Below are 14,026 nucleotides of genomic sequence, written 5' to 3'. Positions count from 1 at the left end.
CCCTGGATATAAAGAAGATGATGATGATGTGCCTGCTTTTAATTGTAAATCAGACTTGAAGCTTCAGCTATGATTCCCAGAAATCCAAGATGAAGCATCATCATTTTCAATCAGTACCAGGTTGGGAGGAAACCTCCATGATCATCTGGTTCAAGCTTTCTTGGCAAAAAGCACAGTCTAGACATGACAGCCCAGCACCCTGTCCAGCTGAATCTTACAAGTGTTTGACATTGGGGAATTCACCACTTCCCTGGGGAGATTTTTCACAAGGAGAACAATCAATTAGTGGAATAGTTTTTCCTCATTTCCAACTGGAAGCACTCCTTACCCCTCATCTTTTCCATGTCACTCCTGTAAAAAGGGAATCTCCCTCCATCTTTGTAACCACCCACCCTTGGAACATGGTGCTAAGTTCTCTCCCTAAGCTTTATTTTCTCAAGGCTGCACAAACACAGTTCTCTCAGTATTAACTAATAATACTACAACAGTATCATAATTCACTTGAGTGGCTGAGTGGACCAATGAAAAGAATAAGTGATTTCTGCTTTATGGATGCACAGAGAAGATTCCTGCCATCATACTTGAGGATAGCTGCAGATGATGACCTTAAGCAGGAGTGGAGTCCTGAAGTCCTGGCATATCCACCTGAGAATTTTCCTTTCCTTTTATGATGATATTCCCATGTGTGTATGGAGCCAGAAAGCAAAGTAGGGCTTGCAAGGCAAGATGAGGGAGGAAATGCTATCAAGGAGCAGCAATAGCACTACAGTCTTGTCAAGAGTGCCAGCACAAACCAGGTGTATTATTCAAGGTGTCTCATGATCGTTCTTCATAACAGGTGATAGAGAAGGAGGGTGCAGGAGGGTTTGAATGCACAAAAAAATCTGAAGTTAAGGTGAAAGGCAGAAAAAGCCAGGTCAGTCAAGTGTCCATATCCTGTCTGCTTACCTGATCTGGGCTCCATGTGCAGCAAGGAGCAGGCAGGGGTAGGCAGCTGAATTCCATCTGCCTGCTCGCACACGAGTGTTGCACCCACACTGCTCCTTGTGAGAAATTCTGCTTAGGCTATGGTATGTATCACTAAAAAAACAATGATCCTTTGTATAGAAGGGATCCTTTGTACACAGAAAATGGGAACTGCTTTAAGGAAGGAGCCTTTTCACCCAATAGAGACAAATATTTTGTTCTGCATAGGCAGCTACTGCCCCTCCTAGCAGACATGCCTCGAGGTTTTGCCTCCAGTCATCTTGTTTCTGTTGTGACAAGATCAAGAAATTGTTCATCATGCCATTCTCCTCTCTCTTTTCCTGAGGCTAGCAACCTATCAAAACCACAAGAATGAGCCTGTCCCAGAGCACAGGAGATGATAACGTAAGCAGGGATAGGGGGCAGAGGCAGTGCAGAGGACTGTCAAAAAGAGAAAAGAAAAATGCTGTCTTCATTTTTGGCTCAGTAGAAAACTTTTTCCACATCTTTGTCCTGACTAAAGTCTTGTGTCCCACTTCAGGTTTGATTGTGAAATAGAAGATTTGCTAGAGAAAAGATAGTTGCATGGAGATGCAGGTGCCAAAGGCAGATCCACACGATTCAGACACACCTATTTATCAGATTGTTTTCCTAGGACCTTGCAGAAGCAATGCTGGCAGACCCAGAAGTGGCTCCTGTGCCTTGCAATGAGCAAGCTAAACAGCAGAACTTGCTTTGCTGTAAGTCTTTTGAGACTTCCAAATTAAAGAGTAGTTTCCAAAAGCTGTGCCAAACTACTTACACAAGGTTGCTGCTTCAAAGTCACTTTCCTCCTCTTAGTCCAACAGGAGTAGGGCAGCCTGCAGTCTGTAGCATTGATGTTATCACCTGTTCAACCTCATCATTAATTAAGGAATGAACATCTTTAAGCTCTGCTGTGGCATGCCACTGCATCTGAAAGAAAAAATGTCAGGGAGGCAGAGGTGAGCCACTGACCTCAGCATCTGACAGTGGCCACTTGCCATGACCAGATCCATGTCTCAACACCTGGAGACCTTTGCTCACTTAGTGAGTTCACCAGAGGAGTTCTGAAACACACAGCTGGAAGTCTCAACTGTTCCAACTGACCTCTGGTTCCAGGGAGGAAGCCCTGCCCTGGGTCTGAAACATGGAGCTCTGCAAGCAGACACAGATGCACCCATTTAGCACGTTCATGTTGGGAAGCAGACAGGTTCAACAGCAAACAGGGAATGCCAGAGGCAAGGGTTGTTCTGAAAGAGGAGCAGACCCACGCCTGTCCTGTGGGAAAACTAATGCCTAGTACAATCAGACTCCAGGATGCATTACTTACACCACTTAAGCAGTTCCAGATAATTGGGGGCAGGGAGCATTAAAAGCCATGCAAGGACATTTATTCTGAACATTTCAGGTTATTCTAAAAGCCCTGAAGATTCAGAGCTCTGCACAATTTAACTGCAATTAAAATACTTGGGTGACAGTTAAAATTCCTGACTGATTTCACATAAAGGAGGTGTTTTCCAGACTGACAAACTGAATGGAACAAACCCTAATAAACATGTAGAAACACCAAAGTTAAATCATTCCATCTGAATAAATTTAGAAAAAACAATTGAGTTAACTGTCAGGGTTCTTGATGCTCTTTCAGTTTAATTTGTTCTTCACCAGTTAGTCTAAGTTCCCTCCAACTTTTAAAATGTTTCAAAAATTATACTAACAGCTTTCTGCCAGGTATATTTTAACTGTATTAATGAAAACTATTTAAGTCCTTAAAACAATAACTAGATGGTTCATATGTGTTTTTTTTTAATGTTAGTGTTTCATATTTGTATGTCATATCTTTGGAGTAAACACCATGACACAGAACTTACATTCATTGTTCATTTAGAATACATCAAACAAGTCAAGTAGGGTCGGCTGGTCCTAATTACTTTTACCAGTGGTTCAGAAATGCTTCTGTTTTTTAGGGAGGAAACAATGCTGATTACCTTTCAAATGATCTGCTTTTGGCAGTTCTTACTACTGAAGTTGGCTGCTAAGGCTTTTTATGTATTACACAGGAATGTTATGCCTAAGAAGGGTAGCTGCCAGTGACTGCAAGAACCAGACCATTGTTTAGATCCAAACTTAAATCTCACTAGCTCAGATGAACCTAATACAGTAAATTGTTCTCCAACAGATGCCCAGTAGCAGAGGTTTCAGAAAGATTATGGCAAGCACGGTATCTCCCTCAGAATTCTGCACCATTCAGTACCTCCTGAAGTGAAAATAATGTATTTATAATTTGAGTTGGAACAGACAATCATAGTCAGAACACCTTAAAACAACAACTGTAATTTTAAACAGGAAACATAGCAACCTCAGCCCTTTTAAAAAGCAGGAATTCCATTAAGTAGGTAACTAAGACAACGGACTATAAATTTTTTACTCTGAACTCTGCTTTTCTTAAATATTCATGTAGGATAACTGAATTTCTTAACTTTAGCTCTTAGCCATAAAACTTTGTAGACACTTTCCATCCTTCATCCAGCTATGAATAAATCATCAACACCAAAGATAATTTAAAAAACAGTGATATTAAGTGGCTTAAAAAGAAACTGGTTTGCAACTTCTTAAGCCTTTACAAGTATTTCAACACAAGTCAGTTTTCCTCTGCATAGGGAGGAAGGGCAATTATTCTTCACAGGTCATCTATATCACCACTCAATAGAAAGGTCTCAAATCTGCTTTAGAAAAACCAAATTTCTCTAAAACTTTAGTCCTTCAGCATAAGAGGACCAATGAAAAATTCACCCAGTATTACTTTAATCTTTGCTTTTTAATTACATGTAAAAATACTGGACAAAGTCTGTTTTAACATTACATTCCACCCTGAGCAACACACGGGCTCTCTCACAGGTTGTGGGCACAATGAAGTCACTCTGTAGGTGGCTGGCAGACTTTCATACCACTTCTATTGCTTAGCCACAGATAAGGGCCCACACTTCAACAAAACACACATTAAAACAGCACCACAGTCGAGACCAAGTTAAGATGTACCAGTACAATCTTTTCAGGAACTCTCACCCTTTCAAAACAAACAAACACCCAAAAAAACCACCCCAAAATACAGGAGTTGAAGGCATCTAAAATTGAGTTACAGCAGCTACAACTTCGACCTTCCTCAGATTCCATCCTTCAGATTCATGAAGAACATACCACAGAGCCACCTTTGAGATTTAATGGTTATTTGTAGCCAGGTTTGACTGCTTAAAGCCAAGAAAGCAAATCTGCTGTGCTGAGGTATGGAAAGGTTCTTCACTGTCCAGCACGTCTACCTGTTCCCAATGAAAAAATTTCCTAGGCAGGAAGTTTGATAACACCACCTCTCACCACATTTTAATATATAAGAAAGACAAGTATTTATGGAGGGTACTGTAGGTTTAGGGGGAAAAAACAAACAAGATTTAACAACCTTTCTGTGTACACAAATCGCTATGTACACAAATGGCTAATGTGCTAATAGGCAGTATTATCAGCAGCTGTAGCTAGACCTGTTTGCCAAAATAGTATCCGTTTCAATCCATTCTCTTTTCCATAAAAGCCAAATTTCCAAGTAAGTATAAATATTTATATCTGAAGCCATAGTAACATAGTAATAATTTTTCTTCAAAGATCAGAAAACCCCCAAACTCTCTAAAAAGAGTTCTCCAGCATCAAACCCCAGATCAGGTATATTAAATTACCTAAATGCCACCTGCTCTCTCCACATGCCAACAGAAGCAGCTCAGGCAGTAGGTGGGAGGGACCCTTGGAGTTGGCAATATCCTTGAATTCCCCACTTTTTTTTTTCTTTTCCCGAAGAAGTAACAGGAGCCATCTCAAAAATACCAGTTTCATTCTGATAGATTGCTCCTTTAAGGTACTCTCAGTAGAAAAGGTAGAACTTTAAAGCATTGCTTCAAATGACATATTTAAACAAAAGCAGACTGAACATTTCTGTGCAAATTTAGTTCTTCCAATCAGTTCGGAAACATTTTCAACAGAATGTTTAAGTTAACAAACCATGTTAGTTTAGAATTAACAGGTAAGTACAGCATTTTAAAACTAGTCATCTAAATAGCATCTTGAGGGCAGTATAATACATTGAGAACTTTTAAACTGTTATGAGTCAGACAGACATTTTATATAGATTTAACACCTACCAAAGTAAATTCTGTAACAAAGTGATTTTGCATTATGCATATAACACTGATCCTTAGGCAAACAGAGACACATTAAACCAACAAATCTGAGGACTGAGGAATGTTACAGCTGGTTGGAGTCTGCTACAAAATCCTTAAGGATGCATTGCTATGTTGCTGTACATCTTAATTCAGGACACAGGTGAACAGCTTTAGCAGGAAACCTTTATACCAGCCACTTTAAAGCAAGCAGACATTTCAAAGTTTTTTGGTTGCCAGAAGTTTAATCTTGCTTCACTTCACCCTTTAATTTCCTTTTCATGCGTGAATATGGGCTGATTGTGTCATCCATCACGAAGTCATACAGTACTTTTATCCAAGAGTTATATTGGGGCAGGTTGTCATAGTATTCAGCTGCTATTTTCTTCACCTGAAGGAGAAATATGAGGTTTATTTACTGGTTATATTAACATCAGTTGTGACAACTTTACAACCCTCGAGGTGTAACCTAGTAATGTGTAACAGCAGCACAGGAAGTTTCATTCCAGAAGTTAGATCCTACAGGAAAGGCCACTTGTGCCACAATATGAACGTTCCTTGAAGGAAAAGGCACTTCCCTAGTTATTAAGTAAATCTGCTGTGAAGTTTTTGGAGCTGCCAGAACAAACTCAGCTAACTTTCCAAAGTCCCTTCACCGTGCTACCTACAGGGTGATGGAGCTCACAAAGCAAGCGGTTTGGTTGCTGTTGTGTGTGACTCAGCTCAGTGCTGACTCACAGATATACAACTAACAGTAAAAAGGATGTTTTATGTTCTAGGAAGAGCTGTTTAACACAGCTATTTTTACACATAGTTTCAAATCTCAGTACTCAGAAGAAAAAAGGCATTTTATTTCTGAGACATATTTTGTTTCTGAAGACAGACTTCAAAGAGTGAATATAAACTGCTTCCAATGACTCTGTTTTCAGTTCCACATGGTAACTAGACCACTGTTTAAAGTGAGAGCAGCAGTTCAGTTAGGTGCCCATACTGCTATTTAGGGCCAGCCACTTAAAGCCTTAAAACATGAACAGAACAAAAAGGATTTTTCACAAAATTCCATAGCTTTAATCCCAAGAATAGTATCAATCTGTACAAGCAACAAACAAAGCCAGGGTATTTACATGGCTGGTTTGAAGGCAAAGCTTGTTTTGACCCATCACACCTACAGAGTAGTGCACCTAGGCAATGTACTTTTACACAACAGCAGTAACTCTCAGCTCACCAGTGCTGGGAAATCAAGTGTTTGGTACTTAGGGATCTTTAACACACAGCACAGCAGTCCAATCCAATAAAATTAACTGCACCATTTCAAAAGAAGGCTTTGTTTTCTTATCAGAGCTGTGGATTATGAGTCCTGCAGCAGAACTGGGTATTCTACCCCTACAATACTTGCAAAAATTCATAGCCTACTTATAGCTAAAGTACCTATCCAAGAAGTGAAATGCTGGTTCACAGCACAGAATCAAGTATCAAAGGTGAGTTAAAGTAACTTTCACTGTATTTGAAAGATTTAGATCTATTAATAAAAGCAATCATCTAGCTTTAAAAAAAAAAAAATTACAAAAACCACACAAAGCCTCAGCAAATCAATTGCATGATCTACCTGCCCTGCTAAAAGTGCTGGCGTAGTTATTTCAGCTGCAGCTCCACCACTGACAACAGAAATACCAATCAAGTTTGGACTTCACCAGAGGGATGATCTTACAAGGTCTCACTATTGCCAAATGCAATAACAAAGCAGTGAGACCAACACCACAGCTGCTGTCAAATTGCAAATTTAGTATCTGATGAAAAACTGAAGATTCAGATGCAACCCTGAAGCCTGTGTTCCCATTCTTCAACTGGGAAACACGGATACAGTGAGAAAGAAGCTCCTGTCTGTAAGAAGCAAAGGCTGAAGTAGGAGAAACTTCACCTCTGCTACTCATGCAAGCATGACAGGTCTAAGTCCTGGCTTCAGACTCTTAATTCTGCCTGTCCTACACTGCAGAGGTACAGCTGGTACTTATTTAGGGTTCAAAGCCTCTTGTCAGAGGAAACTGAAGTGCTGCAGACTAGAGAAGTTATTAAACATTTGTCAACAGTACAACAAACATTAACAGTACCTCAAACCCTCTCTTTTCCTCCACCAGAGGATGTCCCTGACAGAAGAGACTGAAGGATTACATTACAATACTGCCCTTAACATTCCAGTGACAGAGATAACAAATCTGCAGAGTTAACTACAACCTCTTAACTAGTTTCTTGCATACTTACAAACAAGAATTCAGAAGACAGGCTGTAATTACAGAAAGCTAAAGTTAGTGCAAAGCATAAGATATGCATTCCCTCCCCTCTCCTTTTATGGAAGAGGACTGAGCTGCAGCAAACTGCAAGCTTGTTCAGGCTATCACTAAAATGCTAAATAATTACCTCCTTTATCACTCAACTTGTATTGTGGGGCTTTTTTTTTGTTTTTAATCTTCCGACTTCCATTCTTCTGTTAGTGTTCTATGTTCAAGTAGGCCTTAATTTAAGAAAAAGTAATAACCTTAGAAGTTAACTTACCAGTGGAAGGCTCTTGCCAGGAATATTGGGGAAGTCATGATGTTCATTGTGATAGCCAACATTAAAAGTGAGCAAATTAAGCGGCCCATAGTAGGAATAGGTCTCATGCCCTTTTAAAAACATGTAATGTTCAGCTATGAAGTGTCCCGAAATTGGGTGCAACCCAAGACCCAGTACTGAACCAGCAAGCATGTAAAAAATGGATTTGACTCCCCATAAATAATATATTGCCACATCAAAGGCCAGCTGAGCCAATAAATTGATTATTTCAAGTCGACTAATGGGTTTAGGATTGATGCAGAGAGGTCTAATGGCATAGAAAAAAGGCTGAAGAACAATCCATATGAACTTCCTAAAACGGGTGCAGAAAAACCAGCCCTCGAAGTTGGTAGGAATATCCACATCGATGCCGTCACCGCCTAGGTAACGATGGTGATCCATGTGGTATCTCTTGAAGGATATGGAGTAGGGGAGACCAAGGGGGAGGTTGGCAAATATTCCAAACCATCGATTCCACATGGCTTTGCTGTTGCCAAAGGCACTGTTGTGGGAGATCTCATGAATAGCCAGAGTCATGGAGTGACTAATACAGCTTCCAAAAACGTAAGCCCAGAAGACCACCCATTTCCAATCCAAGTCTTTAACCAGATAGAATGCAGTCAACTGCGCCAGAACCATCAGCACAACCACCCAGATCAGGTTGTAGTCTGGCTTCATCAATGCTTTTATCTCTGGATGTTTAGCTAGATAGGAAAAAATTAAATGAAAAAAGTTATTCCAAAGCTCTTCTCACAGCCCACTATCCCAATTAGATTACAGTTTTTTCCTCCCTTTGTCCCAGTTAGGAATTGCCTGCACAGGTAATGAAAACTCGTGACCTTTCCACTTGTGATATTTACTGCTATAATGAATCATTTGGAATCAAGTCATTTTAGCACTTTTCCGTTGCTCAGCAACTAGACACGTACATGGCAAGCACCAGTACCGCATCCAGCCTCCTCAGGAAGGAAATGGCTCTGAGCCGACAGCCCACCCGGAATTCAGAAGGGCTCACGAAGGCTCAGCTCCGATTTTAGCGCCGCACTCGAGGCCGCTATCCGCCACCCCCGGCCGCGGTGACCTCCGCGCACAGCGGCCCCCGACACCGCCGTATCGCCGTGCCAGGGCAGGGCCAGGCGGGGAGCGGCCCGGGGAACCCGGGCTCTGTTCCGCCGCTCGGGATGGCAGCCCGGGCCGCCGCCGCCCCGCGCCTCGGGCCCCGCAGGCGGCCGCCCCCACGCTCCTTTCCCCGCTCCTTCCCTTCCCCTCCCCCGCCAGCGCCGCCAAGGCGGCGGCTCCCGCCTCCACGTACGCGGGCCCGGCCCGACTCCGGCCCCGCCGCCGGGAGGCTCCGGGGGCCGCGGCACCCCCGACAAGGGCGGCCATCTTGTGGGGTGTCCGTGCGCGTCCCCCCCGCTCCGCCACGCAGCCGGCGGCAAAAAGCGACGGCACCGCGGACTCCTCACCCAGGATCTCCTTGCGGCGGTCGGCGTGCGGCTGGTCCGTGTAGACCCACTCGAAATCCTCCCTAGCCACAGTGTTCCCCATGGCGGCAGCACGAACCCCACTGACCGGCTGCCCGCCCGCTGCGCTAAGCCCCCGCTACCGCGCTTTATAGCGCGGCGGAGGCGGCCCGGGGCCACGCGGGACAGGAGCAGCCCTCAGAGTTGACAAGAGCAACCCTCAGAGCGGACAGGAGCTGCCCTGAGAGCGGAGAGAAACAACCCTCAGGGCGGGACAGAAGGAGCCCTCAGGACAGGAGCTGCCCCCAGAGCGGGACAGAAGGAGCCCTCAGGACAGGAGCTGCCCTCAGTGGGACAGGAGGAGCCCTCAGGACAGGAGCTGCCCTCAGAGTGGGACAGAAGGAGCCCTCAGGACAGGAGCTGCCCTCAGAGCGGGCAGGAGCAGGGATCCGTCGTCCTAAACCCGCGTTCCCTTGAGCTGCTGTCCTGGTCTGCCCCCGTGCTTACAGGCCCCTGCCTAAAGGTACTGAATGAAGTACAACTCCAAACGCCTGCAGCAAAGTCTCCGTTTCCTTCCCTTTTTGTGGTAAGATATTTGAAGAACTTCTTTGTCAAACTCCTCTGTAAGAACTTACTTCCATTTAATCTGTATTTGTCATAAAACACTGACTGTGGGCAGCTCAGTGAAAAAGATTACCCTGTGTAGAAGTTGAACTACCACTTTGGTAGTTTGGAATTTTAGTTGTTCACTCGTAATAATCTACATCAGTAGATCAAAAATCCACTCAAATTAATCTAAATCAGCAGTAGTGATAAAAACAATGGAGGCTGTTATCACAAAGTAAATTATGCCTTATCTCTTCAGGTAGTATTAGTATCTCAAAGTTATGATTCATCACTTAAACTTTATTACTAATAATGAGTACATAAGGCTTATGCCTACAAGCTGCTGGAAGTCCCACACACAACAGGGCTATTGGAGGGGAAATTCAATCCCTACTTGGAAATGTCTGCAATTCTGTGAAGCAGTGGGCAAAGCACAGGATCTATAAAACATAGCACTTTTGTGAATAGTTTGGTTTGCATGCATTTTAATTACAGCACATTAGGGTGGGATTTAGAAGTGAAAAATGCAGCAAGGAGGTGAGACATGGAAAAGGTTTTGCTCAGCCTTTCCCTCCTCAGTCAGAGAATTGAACTGCGCAGACTGGTGCAGCATAAGAGGCAAAGCAGATGTCTAGATTTCATCGAGGCTCTGTGACCTTGCCAGGTTTACTTTTTGGTCAGTGACCATTTCACAATAAGGAAGCTTTGGGGTTGCCAGTGCAGCAGCTGACTGCAGAATTGCTGGGGTCACAAGTGTTTCACTCAGCTGCACTCCAAACACCACATATAACATTTCTGACAGTGTTCCCTTCTGCTTGGGAGTTCAAATATTAGTACTGCTATCCATCATTTTGCTAAGGACCTCCTCATCCATGGGAAGGATCCTGCCAAAAGGAGTGTGGCAGGAGGTGACAGGAGCACTGGAGGAGTGACAGCACGTCAGGAGTTCAGTACACAGAGGCAGGTTTACAGCACTACAAACATACATACGTTTGTAAATGGTCACAAATTTCAGTAGGGCAATTAAACAGAAGATCCCAGGTTTATAAACGAAACATTTCAGAGCAGTTAAACAAGGTTTAAACAACTATAAAAATATATTAAATAGGAAAGCTTTGGACAATTTAATTGCCCAAGTGTACTGGAGAGCGAAGTGTGTTCCCTATTTAATCACTGCATTTGATCAGTCTGTGTAACATACCAAGATTTATTAGGTCTTCAGCAAGCCAACAGTTTTTGTATCTGATGTTTTCCATTCCAGAGACAGTGAGATCCAGTACCTACTGTGTCTTCAGCTGGCACAAAGCTCGAACAAGAATCCTGGAATGTTCACTTACATGTGAACCAAAGCCAGGACTGCATCCTTGGAATGGGGAAGGTGAGATCCAGGCAGGAGAACTGCAGGAGTGGAGAGCACATGGACAAGCAAGCTGGCCCAGGTACAGTGCAAAGTAGCACAGAAATGCAACTTGAGTGGAACAGAATAGTTCACAACTAGCAGACATGTTGCTGTAAAAGTCCAAACTGAATTTACTAATTCATGAAGTAACAATCACTGAAATTTGCTAATTACCCTCTTTAAAAGCATCAGGAACACCAAGGAATCAGAAAATCCTCTCCTGTGCTGACACACATTCCACTATATCCTACATCATCCTATTTTCAAGAGGCTCTTGATGTTAAAAATTCCTTTGGCAACCCTAGTGTTCCCTACAATTCACTGTTAGAAGATCTGAGTAAGAGCAACCAAGTTTCTGTCCAATTCTGTCTTACCTTTTACATTAAGAAGTTACATGCAGGCATCCTTTGCAGCATTAATGAATTTGGTGATTAACATGCAATGCTGAGTATCAGGAACTGACCAAGTTCCATTTGTTTCCATCTGTTCTTTAATCTGTGAAATCTGCAGGTACTCTTTCTTCCTCCAGCACTTCCACATCCATTAGCCCAGGTTTGGAGGGTCCTTACATACTGCAGTTACATAGCAGCTGTTCAGCTTGGGAAGCAAGACCTTGTCACAAACAGCTTTTCCCTCAAAAAAGTACCACTATGGTATCTTTTCATCTTATTTTCACCATGTTCACTAGGTACATAGATTCATAAAAAAATCCCCAACCTATGAAACAAAAAGCAGTTTCTAAGCAAGTGCTATTTTTAGAAAAGCAGTAAAGCTGGTCTCAGTAATTTTAAGTTATTTTAAGAAACCAGATACAAGACACTTAAAATTGCTTTCCCTGACAGCTGATTTTTCATTTTCAGACCTTGACACAAGTACTAAAACTGAACAGTGGGTGCAAATAAATCATTTTCTCAGGTAATTTTGCAAACTACATCTCAGTGTCACTGTTTTAAGGCTCTCCCTTGAACAGATGATACAATCACCAATCACTACCAACACTACTTTGAGGCTGATACACCAACTCACGTAAATGTGCACAGGCATTGAGAGTGAAAAGAGATACAGTTTTACCTCAGGTGATTCATCAGCTTGTTCACATATTGCAAAATTTATCCTTTAACAAGGGACAATATGGTGTCAGAAATTAATGCTCCAGCTATTTTGTCCAAACTATTACTTCATTGTCTTTTTAACATGTGTATATTTTTCTGGTGTACATTCCAGCCACGAGCCATCTGATGTTTCCCTCTCTGGGATGTGAAATAGCAAACACTGGTGTACCTTTATTGTGGAATTTCTCAGAGCTGCCTTGCTCCCATCCCCTCTACCCCTGAAGTTTCATGGGCCTCATTCCATTTCACTGGCAGCACATGGAGGAGCAGGATGCACCTGCAATCCTGGAGCACATGATACTTCCTTGAGCTGAAGGTTCCAAGCTGGCATGGTTCCCAGAGAACACTTCCCATAACAACTGGCTGTTGTTTTCCAGCTCAGTTTACGAACAGCCAGAGATTCCCCAACACACCCAGCAATGCTACTCTGGAATATCCTGAAACGATTTGTACACTGGGATGGTGGGGAAGGGGAAATTGCCTGCATATTCTAGAAATTAATAAAGAAACTGAAGTGAAAAATATTCAAAATGTACGAATAAACCCTTTCAAGTAAATGAAATTCACGAGTTTATACTTGTTTGGAAGCATTTAACCACAAGTAGCTGGTAATTAGTCCATTACAGGATTTTTTTGTCACAAATAACCATTCAATGAATTTGTATCACATGGTAATTCTAGCCATCATGCTGACCCTTTTGACTCAAAATTGGTTTTTTAAAAGTTAAGGTATATGCCAGTATTTTTAAGCTGAATAGCAGGTATCTATCTCCAAGACAGACTTACCTGTAAAAAACATTCTGAGCTGTATAAACCAGTAAAAGCAAGTGCTCCTTCAACAGTTTAAGTCTGCTCTCAGACAGCCTTTTATAATTTCCTTTCTCATTAAGAAAAATGCCTTTTTTTTTTTGGAAAGGACTCAAACTACTTGAGAAGTTTATTTGAAAGCCAAACGTCTGTCAAATATTAGGCATTTGTAATGTTACTTCTGGTACAAGCTACTGTGTTTTAGAAGTAAAAATTGCAGCTGAAGTTTCAGGAAAAATGTCAGTTTACCACGATTATATAATACCTGACCAGACAACTTGTGATTTGTTTGGTGCTTTAAATACAGGCACTAGATTATGCTGACAGCCATACAAAATGAACTTACACTTTGACCCACAGCAGTAATATTGAGATTGTGAACAGCTACAAAATGCAGCATTTGCATTTCCAGTGCCATACCAAGTTGAATTCAGAACCACCTAAAGACAAAGCAGCAGCTGGTTAAAAAAAGAAAACATAAGTCAAATTATAAAGCTACATAGTTTAGTACATTAAAACAAAACCAAGGACAATGGTATTTGTATAAGATTCCAAAAATATACAGATGGCAGGGGGGGAATAATCACTGTACACAACTCTGAGGTGGTTAAAGTGACCAGAGAGACTGAACAGTGCAAGACATGCTTTTCCAGTTACAAGCTCAAAACAGAAGTGCAAAAGAAATTAAAGCTCTGTCTGAAGTGATTTACCTTTTGGGATAAGGAAAGCTTAGAATATTGTCATCAGTGTTACAGAGAAATTTCCACCCCAACCCCAACACAGACACACAAAATAGTTTAAGTTTTACCATAATACAGCATTTCACTCAAATGATGTCCCCAGAGCTTGGTGACTCCAGGGACA

At 42.2% G+C, this 14,026-nt stretch overlaps 1 protein-coding gene across 1 annotated transcript; it reads right to left on the bottom strand.

Annotated features, from left to right (window-relative positions):
- Positions 1–3,783: 3,783 nt before the first annotated feature.
- On the bottom strand, positions 3,784–9,418 carry DEGS1 (delta 4-desaturase, sphingolipid 1). Its single transcript, XM_041473921.1, has 3 exons — positions 9,242–9,418; positions 7,737–8,479; positions 3,784–5,577 (listed from the first exon to the last, which is right to left on the bottom strand). Exons 1-3 carry the CDS (start codon positions 9,321–9,323, stop codon positions 5,431–5,433), a joined length of 972 nt encoding a protein of 323 aa, XP_041329855.1. The 5' UTR covers positions 9,324–9,418; the 3' UTR covers positions 3,784–5,430.
- Positions 9,419–14,026: the final 4,608 nt, after the last annotated feature.

This window comes from Pyrgilauda ruficollis, unplaced genomic scaffold, assembly GCF_017590135.1.
Source record: "Pyrgilauda ruficollis isolate IOZ18807 unplaced genomic scaffold, ASM1759013v1 scaffold31, whole genome shotgun sequence".
Lineage (NCBI taxonomy): Eukaryota > Metazoa > Chordata > Aves > Passeriformes > Passeridae > Pyrgilauda > Pyrgilauda ruficollis.
The sequence above is the reverse complement of the archived record's forward strand: the minus strand, read 5'-3'. Positions and strand labels throughout refer to the sequence as shown.

Excerpts from the sequence above, each read along its gene's own strand:
- DEGS1 (XM_041473921.1), bottom strand. The coding sequence starts at position 9,323 with ATGGGGAACACTGTGGCTAGGGAGGATTTCGAGTGGGTCTACACGGAC. Across the intron at positions 8,480-9,241 it reads CCGCCGCAAGGAGATCCTGG|CTAAACATCCAGAGATAAAA; the intron begins GTGAGGAGTCCG and ends TTTCCTATCTAG. Across the intron at positions 5,578-7,736 it reads CTGGCAAGAGCCTTCCACTG|GTGAAGAAAATAGCAGCTGA; the intron begins GTAAGTTAACTT and ends TTTCTCCTTCAG.